A 19439-nucleotide genomic window follows, 5' to 3' on the forward strand; every position below is an offset into this window, starting at 1 on the left:
CAGTAGTGTAAGTGAGTGTTTTGCATGCATGAATGTGATAATGCAGGGTGATGAAAGGTGCCAAAGCAAACAAACAAACAGCCACCAAGAACCACAACACAATCTACAACGGGTGTCTGCATGGAGAGAGTCTCCTCCATGAATGTGGAAGAGGTCTATTTATCCTGGGAGACACCTGGCCCAGGTGTTTCCCATGTAGCTGACGACCCTCTCAACTCCGCCCACCGGCATCCTAATAAGGAAACAAGAACAACGACAGAATACGGCAGACAGAGTGGGAGGGTCGTCACAGCATGACCAATTAAACTCTCAGGCCAACCCAACAAAGAAGCAGTATATTGACCAATACAAACCCAGCTTACACTACTCCGCCCTCGTGAGAGAGAGAGACTTCAACTACAAGGTTTGTCATTGTGACCCTGTAGGGCCTACACTCTTAGAAACAAGGGTTCCAAAAGGGTTCTTCGGCTGTCCACATAGGAGAACCTTTTTTGGTTCCAGGTAGAATCCTTTTCGGTTCCAGGTATAACCCTTTTTGGTTGCATGGAGAACCCTCTGTAGAAAGGGTTCTACCTGTAGCCAAAATGGTTCTTCAACGGGTTCTCCTATGGGGATAACCAAAGAACCCTTTAAGGTTCAAGATTTTTTTCCACTGGCCTTACCCCTGCTGGTGTATCTATGGTATCCCCCCTTTGTGTACAATGTATTGGCAAATATCTTACAGTGGGTCGCTCCATTAGGAGTAGTTCTTCTACTTCTTCTGACTATGTTGTGGAAGTGTTTGATAGGTTTGTATGAATGTGTCTCTCTCTCCCCCCCCAGGTGAGGTTTTGTGGGTAAACGTGTGACATCATGGCTCAGGTGCTGCACATGGACCCCAGCTTCCCAGGAGGTATGGTCCTAACTCTGCTCTTTCTATTTCTTAAAATCATAATACTGAATCATCTCCCACAAACTATCATGTGAGTGAATCATCTATTTCTCATGTAGGGACTGTTTCCCAGACACAGATTAAAACCATAAAGTCCTTTCATTGGAGGGTCTCCCTTTGGCATGCTTTTCAGTCCAGGATTTAATTTAATCGGCCTTGGCCTGAAGTGTTTAACATCCAAAATAACTTACATCAACCTAAAGTCTTTAAATACCTTAAACCGATCAAGGTCTGGCTATAACCAACTCCTTTATTTATCAAACTTTGTTTCTACCTAATTTGTGTAGCTATTAGACTGCATACCCAAACATTCCGTATCCTCGAGAGATGATGCTATTTTCTGAAGTCTGAGTCCGAGATTAGATTGGCAGATTTCCGCTTGTTTTAACTCTATTTCCTGTTCCCTGCAGGGAAGCTTACCCCGTCCGCTCCCCCCTCTCTGCACGGGAAGGAGCAGGAGGCGCCCTACTCTGTGGAGACCCCCTACGGCTACCGTCTGGACCTAGACTTCCTCAAGTATGTCAACGACATTGAGAAGGGAAACACCATCAAGAAGGTCCCGGTCAGCGCCGGCCCCGCTACGGGTCTCTGCCCCGGGGGTACGGCTACACGGGCTCCTGGTGGACCTCCACAGAGTCCCTGTGCTCCAACACCAGCCAGGACAGTCGCCAATCATCCTTCTCCTACTGCGCCCCGGGCTACCACCCACACAACTCCCACTCCCAGAGGCCCAGCTTCAGCACGGCCCGGGTGGAGAAGACCCTGCTGGACGCCCGCAGGAAGTTGGAGGAAGAGAAAGAAGGGGGCCCCAGGAGGTTCTCCAGCACACTTGGTAGCATGCACAACAGCATGGCCGGATCCACCACCTCCCTGAGCAGCGCCCACAGCTACAACCGCACCCATGGAGGAGGAACGGGCTCCTTCACCCCCATGAGCTCCGGCCTGTCCACGCCCGTGTCGCCCACCCCGGCCCACCTGCAGCATGTAAGAGAGCAGATGGCGGTGGCTCTGAGGAAGATCCGGGAACTGGAGGAGCAGGTGAAGACCATCCCCGTGCTACAGGTGAAGATCTCTGTGCTGCAGGAGGAGAAGAGGCAGCTAAGCGTCCAGCTGAAGAGCCAAAAGTTTCTGGGACACACCCTTGGCTTCGGCAGAGTGGGCCGGCCCGAGGGGAGCTCTACATCGACATCCCAGAGGAGGATGTGAGCTCTGGAGCTGGAGCCACCATCAGGGTTGCAGCAGGGCCTCTGTCCCCCACCACTCCCACCACCCCTGAGGGCTCCAGGCCGCAGGCAGACTCAGGCTGTGAGATTGAGGACACGGTGATCGTGGGTGGAGCACGGCCGGCTGGGCAGAGGGAAGTGCGTACCATTGGGGTGGGATCAGAGGAGGCGAGGGGCAGCCAGCAGGTGGATGTGGGCATTGGGGTGAAGGAGCAGGACCTAGGGCTGGTGCCGGAGACAGAGGCCCTGAAGAGCCAGGTGGGCCAGCTGGAGGGCCAGCTGAAGAGTACGATGCAGGAGCTGCAGGCTGCCCAGCAGCAGGTGCAGGCAGCTAAGAGGGAGAGGCAGGTTCAGGCCCCCCAGGCAAACCACTCGGTCAGGGCCACCAGTCTGAGCTGGCAGGAGCAGCAGGGACACAGCCTGCAAACGGTAGTCAGCTTTACCCAGCAGCCCCATCACCGGGCACAGAGGACTGTGGGAATCCAGGTGTACACGCTGGAGCAACCAGCCACTGTGGTGGGGGTGGGCACGTTGCTCGAGCAGAGGGGTGCAGCTCCCCTCCCTCCCTCCAGGTGGTACAGTCCTGGAGGAACCCCTGAGGACATGCACAGGCCCTGGGCCCAGAGGGTAGGTCTGACTTCAGTGATAAGTTACAAGTGATATCAAATTAAATGAAGTAGGTTTAAATGGGGTGGCAGGTAGTCTAGTGGTTAAGAGCGTTTGGCCAGTAACCTAAAGGTCACCGGTTCAAATCCATGAGCCGACTAGATGAAAGAGGATGTCGATGTGCCCCTGAACAGGGCACTTACCCCTATATGCTCCTGTAAAATGTACAAATGTTTTCTATAACAACTAGTCAAGTTAAAAATCACGTGTTTTCTTTGATTGTTGATCCCTTCCATCTTTTGTCCTCTTCCTTTCCATTCCTCCAGATGCAGCTGTTGAGCTGCCCATCGCCATCTCCTCCAAACAGGTCCGAGAGGTCCTAAGAAGTGAGCTGTCCACCTCTGTGCCTGTCACTAATCCTGCCATCGCCATTGATACCATTGGTAATCAGATGGCTTTGCTGCATCTGAAGGAAGGAGAGACACCCCAGCACACTGCCATAAACACCGTCCAGTCTCAAGAAGAGCCATCAAAGCCAGGTAGCTATGGACCGTACGACTCCTTACCTTAACCCTCCCGCTAACTGTCTCTGACGTAACATTACATTGTGGCAACATTGGGTCTTCTCTCCAGCTGCAGCAGCCTCTCCCCAGACAGCCCTGAGGTCCATTATGAAACGTAAGGCAGAAGGAGAACCTGGCTCTCCATCCACCAAGAAGAACCTGCAGTTCACTGGAGTCAATGGAGGGTGCGTGTGTTATTGATAGTGTATGACATTGTTTACGTGTAACAGTGTATTCATGTTACACTACAGAAAGCGTGAGTTGACGTGTGTGATAGATCAGTTCTGTCCTGCAGGTATGAGTCCACCTCGTCAGACGACAGTAGCAGTGAGAGTTCAGAGGAGAGTGATGCCAGTGAATATCATGAGACCACAGAGAAACTCCCAGAAGCACCAGAGTCTGCAGCGGGACGGCACCAGCAATCAGCAGCAGTCCCAGTCTCCTCCACAAGGCTAGAGCATGTCACTCCGCTCCCAGCCACTACCGTCCAACCACCAGCCTGTCAACCTGCCTCTGAGCGGAGCACCAGCCAATCGGCAGCAGTCCCAGTCTCCTCCACAAGGCTAGAGCATGTCACTCCGCTCCCAGCCACTACCGTCCAACCACCAGCCTGTCAACCTGCCTCTGAGTGGAGCACCAGCCAATCGGCAGCAGTCCCAGTCTCCTCCACAAGGCTAGAGCATGTCACTCCGCTCCCAGCCACTACCGTCCAACCACCAGCCTGCGAACCTGCCTCTGAGCGGAGCACCAGCCAATCAGCAACCGTAAGCATGGGACTGCAGCATCTAGCCACCTTATCACCAACCTTGAACACTGCCGTGCAACAATGTGCCTCTGACTCTGCTCCCACTGAGACGACCTACCCGTCTCCAGCCAATGACTGTGTCCGTCAGGGGAGTATTGTCCAATCATCGGTCCCAGACCCCATCCCTCAGGAGTGTACCTCCATAAATACTAGCACTGAACCCACTACACCTGAGCAGTGCATCGTGCAATCAGCTGCTACCTGTTCTGCACCCCCCAAGCCACCCAGATGCCAACCAGAAGCCACTAACCCGGAAGTAATGCAGGGTGTCACCCAATCAAATACCACTGATGTCACCGTTCAGCTAGATGCCATCAAATCACAAACTACTGACCTCGCCCCTCAGCATTGGGCCACCCAATCATCAGCTACTGAACAAAGCTCCCAGCAGAGGAGAGTCCAGTCACCAGCCTCGACACCAACACCTGGAAACGCCCCAAGTGCTGCTGGAGCAGCCAATCAAGAAACCAGGTAAACCAGCACAACCATTTAAAAACTCTAATCAGTAGATTCGTCAATCCATGAATGATCTCAAGTGCAGTATGATATTGTGTATGTGCGTGTGTGTGTTTGAATTTGCTGTGTTTTCTTTCATCTCTGTCAGACTGGAGTTCAGTGAGAGCCTGATGGCATCTCTCCATGCCCTGCAGAAAGCCCTGGGTGAACCAAATGCTTTCAGCCAGCACGCAGCAGTATGCTATTCTCTCTGCCCACCATGCCAGTTTAGATGACTTCATCTATGACTTGTCATTTCATATAGTCACATTCTACATGATTGTGTTCATGTAACTGACAGGGATTTGAACTCTGGTCTCCTGCACTTTACAATACTGGGTTATCCCATTAAGCTGTATCATAAACAGTGTGAGTTACTTTGACCAGTCCTGTCTGGTTGTTAGTCTCAGACCGCTCTCTGTGTTTTCCCTCCCCAGAGGACAGCCTACACCACGGTGCTCCAGGAGTGGCTTCGTGTGTCCTGTCACAAGGCAGCTGACACTGCCATGGTCAGGGCCTATATGGATACCTTCTCCTCCGTCTCCCCACAGCTGCTGAAGTTTGTGGTCAATATGGCCGACGGCAACGGCAACACGGCCCTGCACTACACCGTCTCCCACTCCAACTTCCCTGTGGTCAAGCTGCTGCTGGACACTGGTGAGTGACTGGGGGATGTGTGTGTTTACAGACAAGAGAATAGTGGTTTACTTTTATGGTGGACAAGTAAGTGTTTGGTTTGTTTGTACAGTACATGGATCAGCACTGTATGAATGTGTATATCTAACACAGACTTGTGGTCTGCCTCAGAGCCATAGATACCATTGACTGTATGTATAACCTTGATGTACTGTATGACTGTTAGTGGAATGGCTTAGGGATATAACTCCCATAATAAAGGTGTCCTGGTCGCTCTCTCCCTGTCAGGCCTGTGTAACGCTGACAAGCAGAACAAGGCCGGGTACACAGCCATCATGCTGACAGCTCTGGCTGCCTTCCACTCTGACAGTGACCTTCACACCGTCCTGCAGCTGCTGCGCACAGGGGACGTGAACGCCAAAGCCAGCCAGGTACACTATGCCCCCTGCTGGACAGCAGGCCTCCCTGCACACAGCCAAGCTCAGGCAGACCGATGACATCCCTCCCGAGCCCCTGACAGAATGGCTTTTTCAGCTACTTCAGTTAGATGGCTCCTTTGCATGTATGTTGCTGATAGCTCCACATTGTATCTATGTTCTGGTTATGTTGGGCCAGGACATGTCTTTTCTTGCCTCCAATGGTTTTGTAATTTTGTGTAAGAAAAGCTGACTGTTGGTGTTAGGCCAGCTCTTATAACTACTGCCTGGAGTTTTTCCAGGTCAGAAGGTCACACGATCAGGAGACTGGTAAAACTCGTGGCCTTCCTAACGGGTAACTGTTGTATGTTGTTAGGCGGGTCAGACGGCGTTAATGCTGGCAGTGAGTCACGGGCGAGGGGACATGGTACGGGCGCTCCTCTCCTGCGGGGCACAGGTCAACATCCGCGACGACGACGGCTCCACGGCGCTCATGTGTGCCTGCGAGCACGGCCACGTCGACATCGTGCGTCAGCTGCTGTCTGTGCCAGGCTGTGATGTCACTCTCACTGATAACGTGAGTCAACAAACCTTCTTCTAAATTTTACATAGCATTTTACTAGTTGCTTTCCCACCCCGTTTTCCCTACTCTCTGTCTAACAGCATCTGTGAGTCTCCCATGTCAATGCAGTGTCTTTGACTGTTTGTTTTCTACTCTCTCTTATTTTGCTCTCGGCGGTGCAGCTGTGTGCACCAGCTCCCAACCCTGTCTCTCATCCTTCCCTCAGCCTGACCTACTTTGTCTTGCCTTTCTCACCCTCTCTCTCTTTGGCAACCCAACCTATGGTTATCTCTCTCTCCACTAGGATGGCAGTTCAGCCCTGTCCATAGCCCTGGAGGCCAGTCAGAATGACATCGCTGTGCTTCTCTACGCTCACCTCAACTTCGCCAAGCCTCCTTCCCCTGTAAGTGTTGTCAAACAGAGAATTTCCTTTAACATTTCAACAAAAACCAACACACACTCATCAGGTGCATCGGGTGGTGATTTATAAATATTGTTTTACCCTCAAGGTATCACCAAAGTCTCCTCTTTTGGGATCCTCTCCCCCCTCTGGTGAAACAAAGTGACCACACTGTAAGATACCTTTTGGAGAATTTAGCAGCACCTCTTCAACCAGCTCCTCAACCATTCCACCACAAGTGTTGATATCTGTGTATATGTGTGTGTGCGTTCGTGTGTGTGTGTGTGTGTGGGAGAGTGATTGTAATGGTCTTTTTCCTCTTCTCTCTGTCTGTTCTCTCTGTATGTCCTGTATGTGCACGTCAGCATGAAACCCAGCACTTGACACGATCCTAGCGCATCTTTTCTTGAAACGGAAAGGAATTCATCGTGATGCTGTACTCACATGTAGTTGTTTACGCACAAGAGTCCGTTGTTTGTTGTTGTTAGTGTCGGTTGAAATCAATCTCTGATAATAGTCACATGACAGAATAAGCCGTTCCCCTTGTTACAGATCAACACACAAACTCAACTCAGCAATAGTCCCACTTACATTCCTTTTGTGTCTTTTATTGCCACTAGATGAGCAAGATTGTATTACTTTACCGTAGTTCATTATTGTCGCTTATTGTTTTGTTTCCGTTGAATTTGTTACTTATTACTGTTCCAGCGATATATGTAATTCTATTTATCATTGATAATCGATCAGTTGCAGTGACACAGTCGGAATATGTTGTGTCTGATCACAATCATTTATGGAATGCATAAAGTCACCCATATCACTGTGAAATGATTAATTGACCCGTATCATTCTAAAACTACAAAATCACCCATTTCATTCTAAAATACACATATCTCTCTGAAGTGTCCTTTATCGATTGTATCAGTCAGCTGATTGGTGCTAAAACAATTCTGATACAGGACTCCAGTTTAATTCCGTACAAAAGATGGAGATTCCTACACAACCTTTATTTACCCGAGAGTATTTTTGATAGTGTCTTTTTATTCAATTCAAATGTCACATAGGTAACGGTATGGATCTCCAACACTGTTAAACAGATGACAACCTTTACACACAGCATTGCTACTTTAGATGTCAGACACCTAGCTGTGAAGAGGCCTACAGCACCCTTATCAGGACACTGTTGTTTTAAATTATGGTCTTACTGGCTAACTTCCAACCACATTTTAGTCGTCGTAACGGTTAACCATTTTTTCCCGAATTTTTATCCAAAGATCTTCCCCTCATAACAAACTCTTTTGTTACACTGTATGTTGTGGTGATCCGTCTGAGTGTGAAGATAATAATATGTGTTGACCAGACAGATAATTCCCAACAAAACATTTGGTAACGGCAACATTATCGTCGAGGTCAATAACATTTGTAATGTTCATGAGAAGGCAACTAGAAATGGTAGCTACTCAAACTGTCCCATAAAGGTACTACATTTCTGAAATGAAAGATTGTTTATTGTTTTGAATAAAGGATTTATGAGTGGTTTTACTGAGGGAAGGAGTGACGTGGGGTGTTTGGGTACTGACTAGGGTGTGTAAGGTGGTAGGCAAGGTTAAAATTCCTGTTCAGTGGCCACCCTTTTTGGATTGGTTGGTAACTAGAAAGTGACAGAATGGACTATGGAGCTATTGAAGAATTTGCATTGTAATATAGGTATACCAAAATTATAATAATATATGACATTATTCTACAGTAGTAGTGATGCATAAAATTATAATTTAAAAATGATTGATGTCCAGAATACAGAAATACACTGAGTATACCAAACATTAAGGACACCTTCCTCATGTGGAGTTGCCTCACCCTCTGAATGGCACACATACACAGTCATGTCTCAATTGTCTCAAGGCCTGAAAATCCTTCTTTAACCCGTCTCCTCCCTTCGTCTACACTGGATTCACCTGGTCATAGACTGACCAGGTGAATCCAGCTAAAAGCTGTCATGGAAAGAGCAGGTGTTCTTAATCTTTTGTATACTCATTGGTGTCTCAATTTGGATTTGTCTTTAAGTCATCCCCCACCTTTAATACAGGATTTCCTTCGCAATTAGATTTTATAACGTTTTATATTTGTTTTACATTCGTTTTTATACATTTATATTTGTATTACTTGTTCACAACTATAGGTTTACCTCCTGGCACATTTTGGTTTTGTTATTTTGCCTTCTGTAATATGATCAGTTTGTATTTTTCCCCATTTGGTTTTATGGTATTTGGATGAAAATAATAAATCAGCCTTCATCGTAAATCGTCTCTGTGTGTGTTTCTAGTAACAGTCGAAACTGGACCAATCTCTCTGATTAGAATAAGGCCTTCTTGAATCTTCAATACAACGTGGATGATACTGTAATTTATAATACATTCCAAGACAATGTTCTTCTGCCCTTACATAGGCTATTAGCCTAATCCGTCAAACTAATAATCATAATCACAATAATAAAAGTAGGCTATTAGCCTACTCTGCAGTGGGTATTGAACAGGACCTTGCACGCAATTAACGTTTGGCAAGGAGTTTGAATAGAGCATTTCTCGAGCCAGCTGTAGCCTAATTGTGCATGATTTGACCAACAGAGCGCGCTGCTGCATTTAGTGTATTTGTAGATTTCTTGGGCACGCCGCGCACGCTGTCATGTCTGCAGCAGACCAGCAGAGGACGCTGGTAAACTGTGTTTGTGTTGGAGACTAAACTACCCCCCCCCTGTTGCCCTCAAAAACAACAAAAACAAAACCATCAAAAGGGCAGACTTTGGCAAATAACCCAAATCCACTGCGCAGTGCTTAAGGCTGCCAAAAACCCCTTCTCAAAATCAAATCGCCTGCTGCCAATGCCATCAACATTATAAACACTTGAATCTGGTCTATTAATTACCTCATGCATTAGAAATGTTCCATTACGATTTCCAATCGTATGCCTATTGTATGTGACATAGGCCTATTGTAAACTAAAGTTGTGAGTTATTAACATGTTCGTCTTGATTTGGCTATGTCGCGAAGAATATAGATTTTGCCTCCGAAGAATCCATCATATTTTACATTTTGACACAGTTGACCCCATTGATTGATTGGTTTTGATTGATTTACTGGCCTATTGATATGTCAATTTTTAAAAAGTATGTGAAATTACGAAATGTACCTTCATTGTGATATACAAAAATGTGTTTAAATAAGTGAAACTAACGCATTGATGAAACTGAGACTGTATGGCCAATGAATGCCCCATGTATGGCCCATGGTACAAACAGGATAATGACAATCAGCATGACTTTCTTACAAAAAGGTCAAATGTTCAGAATGTGCCTGTATATGCTATTAATCGCCAATTGACCTCAAACAAGGAAAGTGACTCTGATGTCGTAGGGCATACTATCCCGGAAATAGTCTCTGAATCGAAGTACATTCATCCCATCCCAGTGCCACGCTAACTGAGCGACGAGGGTGGAACCAGAACACTGTGATAAAACTGACGCATGTTTCCTTTGAGATATGCAGAGACAAAGATAGATGCCCTTTCTCAATATCCACCCCACCTCTTGTTAGAGCACCAAATCTTCCAAATATGAGCTCACTGCTAGACAAGTTTAAATTCACATTATTTACAAATGTGTGTTCGTTTTCTAGGCCTATATACAGTACCAGTCAAACGTTTTGACACACCGACTCATTCAAGGGTTTTTATTTATTTGTACAATTTTGTAGAATAATAGTGAAGACCTAAACTATGAAATGACACATATGCAATCATGTAGTAACGAAAAAAGTGTTAAACAAATCAAAATATATTTTATATTTGAGATTCCTCAAAGTAAGCCACCCTTGTGGCATGGTAGGGGTGATATACGGATGATAGCCCTATTTAAATGATCACGCCCATATTCTGTCAAGAACAGCTCAAACAAGCAAAGATAATATACAGTCCATCATTACTTTAAGACACAAAGGTCAATCTATGTGGAACATTTCCAGAACTTTGAAAGTTTCCTCATGTGCAGTCGCAAAAACCATCAAGTGCTGCGCATGTGTAGATTTGCTGGTGACACTGTTTGTGATTCAGATGTAAAGGCACACTTAACCATCATGGCTACCACAGCATTCTGCAGCAATATACCATCCCATCTGGTTTTGGCTTAGTGGGACTATCATTTGTTTTTCAACAGGAAAATGACCCAACACACCTCCAGGCTGTGTAAGGGCTAGTTGAACAAGAAGGAAAGTGATGAGTGCTGCATCAGATGACCTGGCCTCCACCAAATGGAGATGGATTGGGATGAGTTGGACCGCAGAGGGAAGGAAAGCAGCCTACAAGTGCTTAGTATGTATGGGAATTGCTTCAAGAGTGTTGGAAAAGCATTCCAGGTGAAGCTGTATGAGTGAATGTGACAGGTAGCCTAGTGGTTAGAGTGTTAGGCCAGTAAACCAAAGGTTGCTGTATCGAATCCTGGATCTGTCGTTCTGCCCCTGAACAAGGCAGTTAACCCACTGTTCCCCGGTAGGCTGTCATTGTAAATAATCATTTGTTCTTAACTTACTTGCCTAGTTAAATAAAGGTTACAAAAATAGAAAAATGCTAAGAGTGTGCAAAGCTGTCATCAAGGCAAAGGGTGGCTATTTGAAGAATCTCAAATATAAAATATATTTTTGGATTTGTTTAACACTTTTTTGGTTGCAACATGATTCCATATGTGTTATTTCATAGTTTTGCTGTCTTCACTATTATTCTACAATGTAGGAAAATAGTAAAAATATAGAAAAACTCTTGAATGTGTAGGTGTGTCCAAACTTTTGACTGATACTGTATATGCAAATTCCGCCTACCCGAGGCAAATAAAAGTTATCCTGGGCAACATGATTGACTACCTTACTTTTCCTACAGACGTGTATTAGAAAACAAGGAACGTTTTGATGTAATTACTATAACATAATACTGATGAATATATTGATCATTCCGTTGATAAGAATTCGTTGCTACATGTGATAGTTGACCAAATATACCCTCTCTCGTGACCCCAGAGTCAAAGAGAGGTTTCTCAACCTCACTTAGGCCAAAGTAAAGTAGGCTTGGCTACATTTTCTAATGGCTCCTATTTTACTGCCCCCTCAAACAGAATGAAGTGAAGAGCATGGACCTGTGCTCAACAATATATTTTATTATTCATACAAAATGTCCTCTATAATAAAATATATATGTGTATTCCAATATAGAACATGTCTTTAGTTGTACTGTCTGCCTAGCGCAGAGATTACCACGGTCAGGAACTTCTGCCAGGCCGCTTGGACGTCTGGCGTGAAGCCGCGCCTCATCTGGGAGTCCAGATCAACAGTGAGGCAGTCGCCCAGCAGCTGGGAGAAGGAAACGATTGAAACATTAGTCATTTATTTGCAACAGCAGTATCCTCTTTGTCAGGAATTGTGAAAAACTGAGTTTAAATGTATTTGGCTAAGGTGTATGTAAACTTCCGACTTCAACTGTACATCGATTTTGAGAATTAATAATATATGCCCATTTATTCTTAAATAATATAACTTGTAAAGACCTCATGAGCTCAGTTCAACTGTCGTACCCCATCAGAACCCAAAATATAAGATTGTTTTACTCTTTGACTCTTTTTGTAAACCATTGACATGTAAACAGACACTGCATAGCCTCAAAACATGGTTAAAACTATAATTTTGGGATCATGGATAGTCAGTCCTTGCATCCGTAGCTCTGTCTACGATTTTGAGAGTGGTCACATCTCTCTATGCCCACCCCGCAGCTTTTTACCAAAACAGACCATGACTACTTTGTCATTGTTTCAACTAAGGATTCTAGCTTTATCCAGATCAACATGAGATACATTTTTGTTTATTAATAGCAATAAATCAGTTAGTCAAAAGAACCCTATAAAATACAAAATACATTCATCAGAAGCAGCACCTTTGACCTTAGGAAATTGTATTTTATAAATACTATCAATCCATTCATAATATATACATAGTCCTAATTAGCCTAATTATCTAATATATATTACTTTGTTATATCAAATCGTTTTTTCCATTTTGTTTATGTGGTCCTATGTCAAATAGTTTGTTCAATCTTGTTAATCAATAGCAAGTTCTAAGCGAGCCATTTGATTGATCTGTAGGCTACTATTTCAACTTTGTTCCCCTTCTCTGATTTAATTTATTTACTTCTAAACTTTTACTGCTAACTTCTCTAAGCACCGCTTTGTGTGGAAATGTTTTGCATATAGTTTCCATTTTCTTTATGAATACCTTTTTGACTTTCGATGTCTTTCAGACTTGCAAACAGCAACTTATTTAATCATATCAGGTCCTGTGCTCTACAAAACAACGAATTAAAAACCAAAGTAAAGACCAAAAAACGTAATTATGTGCGTTTTGACATTTAATTATACTTTAGAACAATACAGAGCTGAGCACAGTGCTGATCAATGCTGCAATCCGTCTGGTCTGATGCCTTCTGTCCACATCTTATCGGTACTTCTCAGACAGAGCCCGGCCCACCGCTGCCAGGAACTTGTCCATGGCCATATGAGCTTCGGGGTTGAAATCATTGGGGAACAAGATAGCCAGCACCACCAAGATGTTGTGGGACAGGATCTACAGGATGCAAGGAATGGACATTAGTACGCTACATGTTTTAATAGGATATTTTATTTAATAATATACGTTGTCCATTTTACTGTAAAGAGTACCCGATATACTTTAAATGCATTTTAACTATACATTTTAATTTGGTGTCAACGGTAAACAAATTATTTAAAATAATTCTGTGACTGTCCTGACCTTGAAGTTGGCGGGATCGACACGCAGCTTGAATGCATGCAGCTCGCTGAGGGCGAGGAGACCTGCGCTGATGTCGTCGATGCTGGCCACGGCTAAACTGATGCCTCTCATGATGATCCCACCGTGCTTCCTGACTGGGGCAGAACCGGGGCTCATGTCCTTCCAGTGGGAGAAGTAGGTCTTGGTCTGGGGTACACAACCAGCATCCTGCACCGGAAGAAAAAAACATGTCACGAAAGATGGAACACTAACACCAAACAGTCTACATTTTTACTTCAAAAACAGCTATAATATTAGCAGCACGACAGCCATTACCTAGACAGAGCATCACAGCCGATGTCCTCAGCCTTGCCGGCCACCTTGGCCCAGAAGGCCTTGACCATTTTCTTGTCCTTAGCGGTGAGACTCATGGTTGTAGTTAAAGACGATGCTGGAGTCGAAGTTCAGTGATGAGCTCTTACAAACGAAGACTTTTTATATTAGCCGCGAGCCCCACCCAATGCAGACCCACCTCCAAGATAAACAAGATACAACATGTATTTTGTTCATGTTCAATAGGCACAATCCTCTCAAGTTATTACAATTCTTTGCTTATTTTACTGGACAAAAACACAAGTTGGTACAATCCTCCATACAAGACGTACAAAGACATTGTTAGCACCTTTTGAGCAGCACACAATATCAAACATAAAACACACAGGGTAGAGATGGATAAATATATATATATATACATGTTTATGACAGTCATTGAAGTCTACGAAGTTTTTAGTATTAGAGATGTGTTGAGAGGTTTTTAATGCTGGTAGTTTTCACAAGGGAGTCGGTCATTTCCCATATTTTATTTCAGTACAAAATAACTCAATATTCATTTATTTATTTATCACTCTGGCTTTATGATATTTAACCAATAAAGAGAAGTCTAATTGTATTGTCATTAGCTAAATTGCCTGCATCATAAGTAAGAAATAGAAGCCTGTATTCAGAAATATGGAGAAGTTGACAGTAGAGATGCATTACCCCCAAATAGACTGGAATAGTGCAACTATACAAATAAATATTAAATGGGTTCGACCTTACTAGCGCAGAATGAACATAGAGGTGAAATATCAATTCATTTGTTTAGAAATGTATTACAAGGATAAAAATTATGTAATATCTTAGTAGGCTATTTAATATATCTTAGTAATATATTAATATCGTAGTTATATCGTACTAATATCTGACTATATGCATACACAGAGATAGTTGAAAAATGTTTCTCAAAGTAATTGAATCCCCAACAAGTGTAATTAATGTGCAATAGGTCTATATCTTCAGATAGTAGGCATATTACACATGTATTTGCATGTGTTGAGAATGGTATATTTCCACACTATTTGGGGCTTATTTTTGTTAATATTTCTAATAATGTAATAATTGGTATGTAACCTAATACTTAAATGGATGATTTCCTCATGGATTTTAGGACAATGTATTCTTTTCAAATGGCTTTTAAACATATATGGTAAACAGTAAAACTTCACATTATTATCTCAGTAAAATCTGTGACTTTTGGCTTATACAGCCCCTTACCATGACCCCACCCATCGCTGTCTTTAGGGAGGAGCGTCCCGATCCTTTTAAAAACGCTGCTCAAACGAAGACAAAGTGTATATGATTCGTTAGCCTCTGCGAAAGAAACTTCAACAGCTAGCAACATGGTTCAGTGGACAGACTTTGAGCGCGCCACCATTCAGAGCGTCTTCGAGAAGATGGACTACGATGACGTTGGGCCCGCGGCTCTTTCCAGGTAGTGCGTTTAAAACTGTGGTCTACAAATTATTGGAATTAGTCATGTTATTATACTGTTATTATATTATTATGCGCTTGTTATTATGATTTTCAAGACGAAGTCGTATTTGAGACAAGCATGTAATTAACGCGTAATTGACATCTCCAAATGACACATTAATTGATTTCCGTAAGATATGTGTGTATGCAGATATCACGTTTGTGTCAGTCTTAACGGTTTATTATTTCTACAGGTGTCTGGTTGTGTACCCCTGGACCCAGAGGTATTTCGGTAACTTTGGAAACCTGTACAACGCCGCTGCCATCCAGGGAAACCCAATGGTCGCCGCTCACGGAAAGACGGTCCTGCGTGGACTGGACCGGGCTGTCAAGAACATGGATGACATCAAGGCCACCTACGCAGAGTTGAGCGTGCTGCACTCCGAGAAACTGCGCGTGGATCCAGACAACTTCCGGGTAAATTGAAATGTTCTACTTCACACAATGTACTTGCCTATCTATGGTGTGGCATAGATGGTGTGGCAGAATGCGTTTTCTTACAATGGTGTGGCAGAATGCGTTTTCTTACTTGTCCATTTGCTCCTTTCTTTTGCAGCTGCTGGCTGACTGCCTTACTATTGTCGTTGCTGCGAGAATGGGTGCTGACTTCACCGCTGATGTCCAGGGCGCTTTCCAGAAGTTCCTGGCCGTCGTGGTGAGCTCCCTGGGCAGACAGTACCACTAGAGCCCCTCCACTCCGAGACGGACGACCACCAGAGGACCAACAAGCGCTGATCATTTGTTTAGAGGCACATGTTGTTCCTTCTACTAAAAGCAAATAAAATCTTCCACAAATTAATATTTGTTTAATCTGTGCCTTATTTTCTTGCATGAACATCAATATGGTGGCACATATGCATTATGAACTAAGTGTATAAATATTTCAACCTTGTTAATCAGATATTGATAATGTGCGATATACAAATATTTAGCAAATAACTAAAATATTTGACAATTAACCACACTGACATGTTACATTAGCTGTGCATGAACTAACCAATGCAACTAATAAATACAACCTTGTGTTTAATGGTGCTTGAATTAATACAATGCGTTTAAATAATATATATAAATGATATCAGGACTGCAATGATTCATTCCTGATTCAACACACAATCATCTAACTCAAAGTTCAAGTAAACTTCTCATAACAGATCTGGTATTCAATGTTAGGTTCATGTATTTGTGTGGCAAGAAATTGTTGAGTGATGGAGAGTTTAAACCTAGACTCCCAAGTTGCTACAGTTGAAGTCGGAAGATTACATACACTTATGTTGGAGTCATTAAAACTCGTTTTTCAACCACTCCACAAATATCTTGTTAACAAACTATAGTTTTGGCAAGTCGGTTGGACATCTACTTTGTGCATGACACAAGTCATTTTTTCCAACAATTGTTTACAGACAGATTAGTTCACTGTATCACAATTCCAGTGGGTCAGAAGTTTACATACACTAAGTTGACTGTGCCTTTAAACAGCTTGGAAAATTCCAGAAAATTATGTTATGGCTTTAGAAGCTTCTGATAGGCTAATTGACATAATTTGAGTCAATTGGATGTGTACCTGTGTATGGATTTCAAGGCCTACCTTCAAACTCAGTGCCTCTTTGCTTCACATCATAGGGAAATCGAAAGAAATCAGCCAAGACCTCAGAAAAAAAATGTAGACCTCTACAAGTCTGGTTCATTCTTGGGAGCAATTTCCAAGATTGTAAAGTGGAAGATCTGATGTGTGGGACCGGTACAGGTGGCACCGGGCTGATGACACGCACCTCAGGGTGAGTGCGAGGAGGAGGCACAGAACGAACTGGACTGTGGAGGCGCACTCAGTAAGGAGAAGCCACTGCTCCAAAACCGCCATAAAAAAGCCAGACTACAGTTTGCAACTGCACATGGGGACAAAGATTGTACTTTTTGGAGAAGTGTCCTCTGGTCTGATGTAACAAAAATAGAACTGTTTGGCCATAATGACCATCGTTATGTTTGGAGGAAAAAGGGGGAGGCTTGCAAGCCAAAGAACACCATCCCAACCGTGAAGCAAGGGGGTGGCAGCATCATGTTGTGGGGGTGCTTTGCTGCAGGAGGGACTGGTGCACTTCACAAAATAGATGGAATAGAGGAATATTATGTGGATATATTGAAGCAACATCTCAAGACATCCGTCAGGAAGTTAAAGCTAGTCACAAATGGGTCTTCCAAATGTACAATGACCCCCAAGTATACTTCCAAAGTTGTGGCAACATGGCTTAAGGACAACAAAGTCAACGTATTGGAGTGGCCATCACAAAGCCCTGACCTCAATCTTATAGAAAATGTGTAGGCAGAACTGAAAAAGCATGTGCGAGCAAGGAGGCCTTACAAACCTCATTCAGTTACACCTGCACTGTCTGGAGTAATGGGCCAAAAATTCACCCAACTTATTGTGGGAAGCTTGTGGAAGGCTACCCAAAACGTTTGACCCAAGTTTAACAATTTAAAAACAATGCTACCAAATACTAATTTAATGTACAGTATGTAAACTTCTGACCCACTGGGAATGTGATGAAATAAATTAATGCTGAAATAACTAATTCTCTCTACTATTATTCTAACATTAAAATTTCTTAAAATTAAGTGGTGATCCTAACTGACATAAGACAGGGAATTTTAAGTTGGATTAATCCTCTTGGATGTAAATCAATGAGTGCCGGTGTTCTTGATGTCGTCCATATTCTACACAGCTCGCTCGACGTCATTCAGCACAGTGATGCCATGCCTGGCAACTGTTTTATTGCCCATGATAGCCGCTGCACTGTTTAAGTCTCCAAAGGTTCCAAAGTACCTCTGAGTCCATGGATATACAATAAGACACCTGGAAAATACAAATTATATTATAAGATACGTAATATAAATTAAGCAATTTCATTCAATGAATTCATATAAATATAGTTATTAGGATGAAACTACAAAACTATTACAGTGGCTAATGTTTGGTAGCTGCTGAGACAAAGTGTGCCCTCATCATCAGTACGATTTCTCTAAATGTTGGAGCTGTTCTTCAGCACCACCAAGTTCATCCTGACCATCGCTGTCTCTATGCTGCATCCTGACCGAGTAGCGGAGCTGTCCTTTCAGCACAACATTTTCACAGTCTAAAGAGAATCCTTTGTGTTGTCGTGTTATGGCCAAATGTTGACAAAGTATAAGCTTAAATTGTGACACAGGCTTTGACCCTACTGTCCAGCTCTAAAGTTTTGTGGACTGCTGTTTTCATTCTGTTGAGAATGGGAGTTCACTCATTGTCGTTGAATATCCACATCTCCAGGGGCCAGGGGTCTTCAAAATTGTCTTGCCCTGTCAAACCGGCGGCCCAAGGACCCCCATAGGAAGTTAGCGGGGAAAAATCCACATCTTCTTATGATCAGGTGAATGATACACTATACTGTATATACAAAAGTACACTACATGGACAAAGTATGTGGACATCCCTTCAAATGAATGGGTTCAGCTATTTCAGCCACACCCGTTGCTGACAGGTGTTTGAAATCGAGCACACAGCCATGCAATCTCTATAGACAAACATTGGCAGTAGAATGGCCTTACTGAAGAGCTCAGTGACTTTCAAAGTGGCACAGTCATAGGATGCCACCTTTCCAACAAGTCAGTTTGTCAAATTTCTGCTCTGCTAAAAGCTGCCCTGGTCAACTGTTAGTGCTGTTATTGTGAAGTGGAAAAGTCTAGGAGCAACAATGGCTCAGCCGCAAAGTGGTAGGCCACACAAGCTCACAGAATGGGTCCGCCGAGTGCTGAAGCACGTAGAGCGTAAAATCTTCTGTCCTTGGTTGCAACACTCACTCTGGAATTCCAAACTGCCTCTGGAAGCAACGTCAGCACAATAACTATTCGTCAGGAGCTTCATGAAATGGATGTCCATTGTCGAGCAGCCGCACACAAGCCTAAGATCACCATGCACAATGCCGGCTCGGTCCTCCTCCCGCTCCGTGGCTCGATGACTCATTGCGAGCTCACAGAACAGGGCTCCGGGCAGCCGAGCGGAAATGGAGGAAACTCGCCTCCCTGCGGACCTGGCATCCTTTCACTCCCTCCTCTCTACATTTTCCTCCTCTGTCTCTGCTGCTAAAGCCACTTTCTAC

The 19439-nt window shown here is 44.0% G+C and overlaps 2 protein-coding genes and 1 pseudogene across 2 annotated transcripts; 2 read left to right on the forward strand and 1 right to left on the reverse strand.

Moving 5' to 3' along the window:
- Positions 1–817: 817 nt before the first annotated feature.
- Positions 818–8556, forward strand: LOC124027044 (KN motif and ankyrin repeat domain-containing protein 2-like). Its single transcript, XM_046339604.1, is given in 13 exon segments — positions 818–892; positions 1342–1494; positions 1497–2086; positions 2089–2785; positions 3087–3299; positions 3394–3508; positions 3619–4599; positions 4733–4820; positions 5061–5280; positions 5548–5690; positions 6052–6252; positions 6542–6640; positions 6747–8556. Coding segments are annotated over 13 exon segments (3597 nt in total). The 5' UTR covers positions 818–852; the 3' UTR covers positions 6804–8556.
- Positions 8557–13065: 4509 nt separating this feature from the next.
- Positions 13066–14005, reverse strand: LOC124027050 (annotated as a pseudogene).
- A 1146-nt stretch (positions 14006–15151) lies between these two features.
- On the forward strand, positions 15152–16096 carry LOC124027049 (hemoglobin subunit beta-like). The gene is made up of 3 exons (XM_046339607.1): positions 15152–15265; positions 15501–15723; positions 15863–16096. Exons 1-3 carry the CDS (start codon positions 15174–15176, stop codon positions 15989–15991), a joined length of 444 nt encoding a protein of 147 aa, XP_046195563.1. The 5' UTR covers positions 15152–15173; the 3' UTR covers positions 15992–16096.
- The last annotated feature ends 3343 nt before the right edge of the window (positions 16097–19439 follow it).

Source organism: Oncorhynchus gorbuscha, unplaced genomic scaffold (genome assembly GCF_021184085.1).
Source record: "Oncorhynchus gorbuscha isolate QuinsamMale2020 ecotype Even-year unplaced genomic scaffold, OgorEven_v1.0 Un_scaffold_2915, whole genome shotgun sequence".
Lineage (NCBI taxonomy): Eukaryota > Metazoa > Chordata > Actinopteri > Salmoniformes > Salmonidae > Oncorhynchus > Oncorhynchus gorbuscha.

Coding starts and splice junctions, on each gene's coding strand:
- LOC124027049 (XM_046339607.1), top strand. CDS start 15,174: ATGGTTCAGTGGACAGACTTTGAGCGCGCCACCATTCAGAGCGTCTTC. Junction 15,266..15,500: donor GGGCCCGCGGCTCTTTCCAG/GTAGTGCGTTTA, acceptor TTATTTCTACAG/GTGTCTGGTTGTGTACCCCT. Junction 15,724..15,862: donor TGGATCCAGACAACTTCCGG/GTAAATTGAAAT, acceptor TTTCTTTTGCAG/CTGCTGGCTGACTGCCTTAC.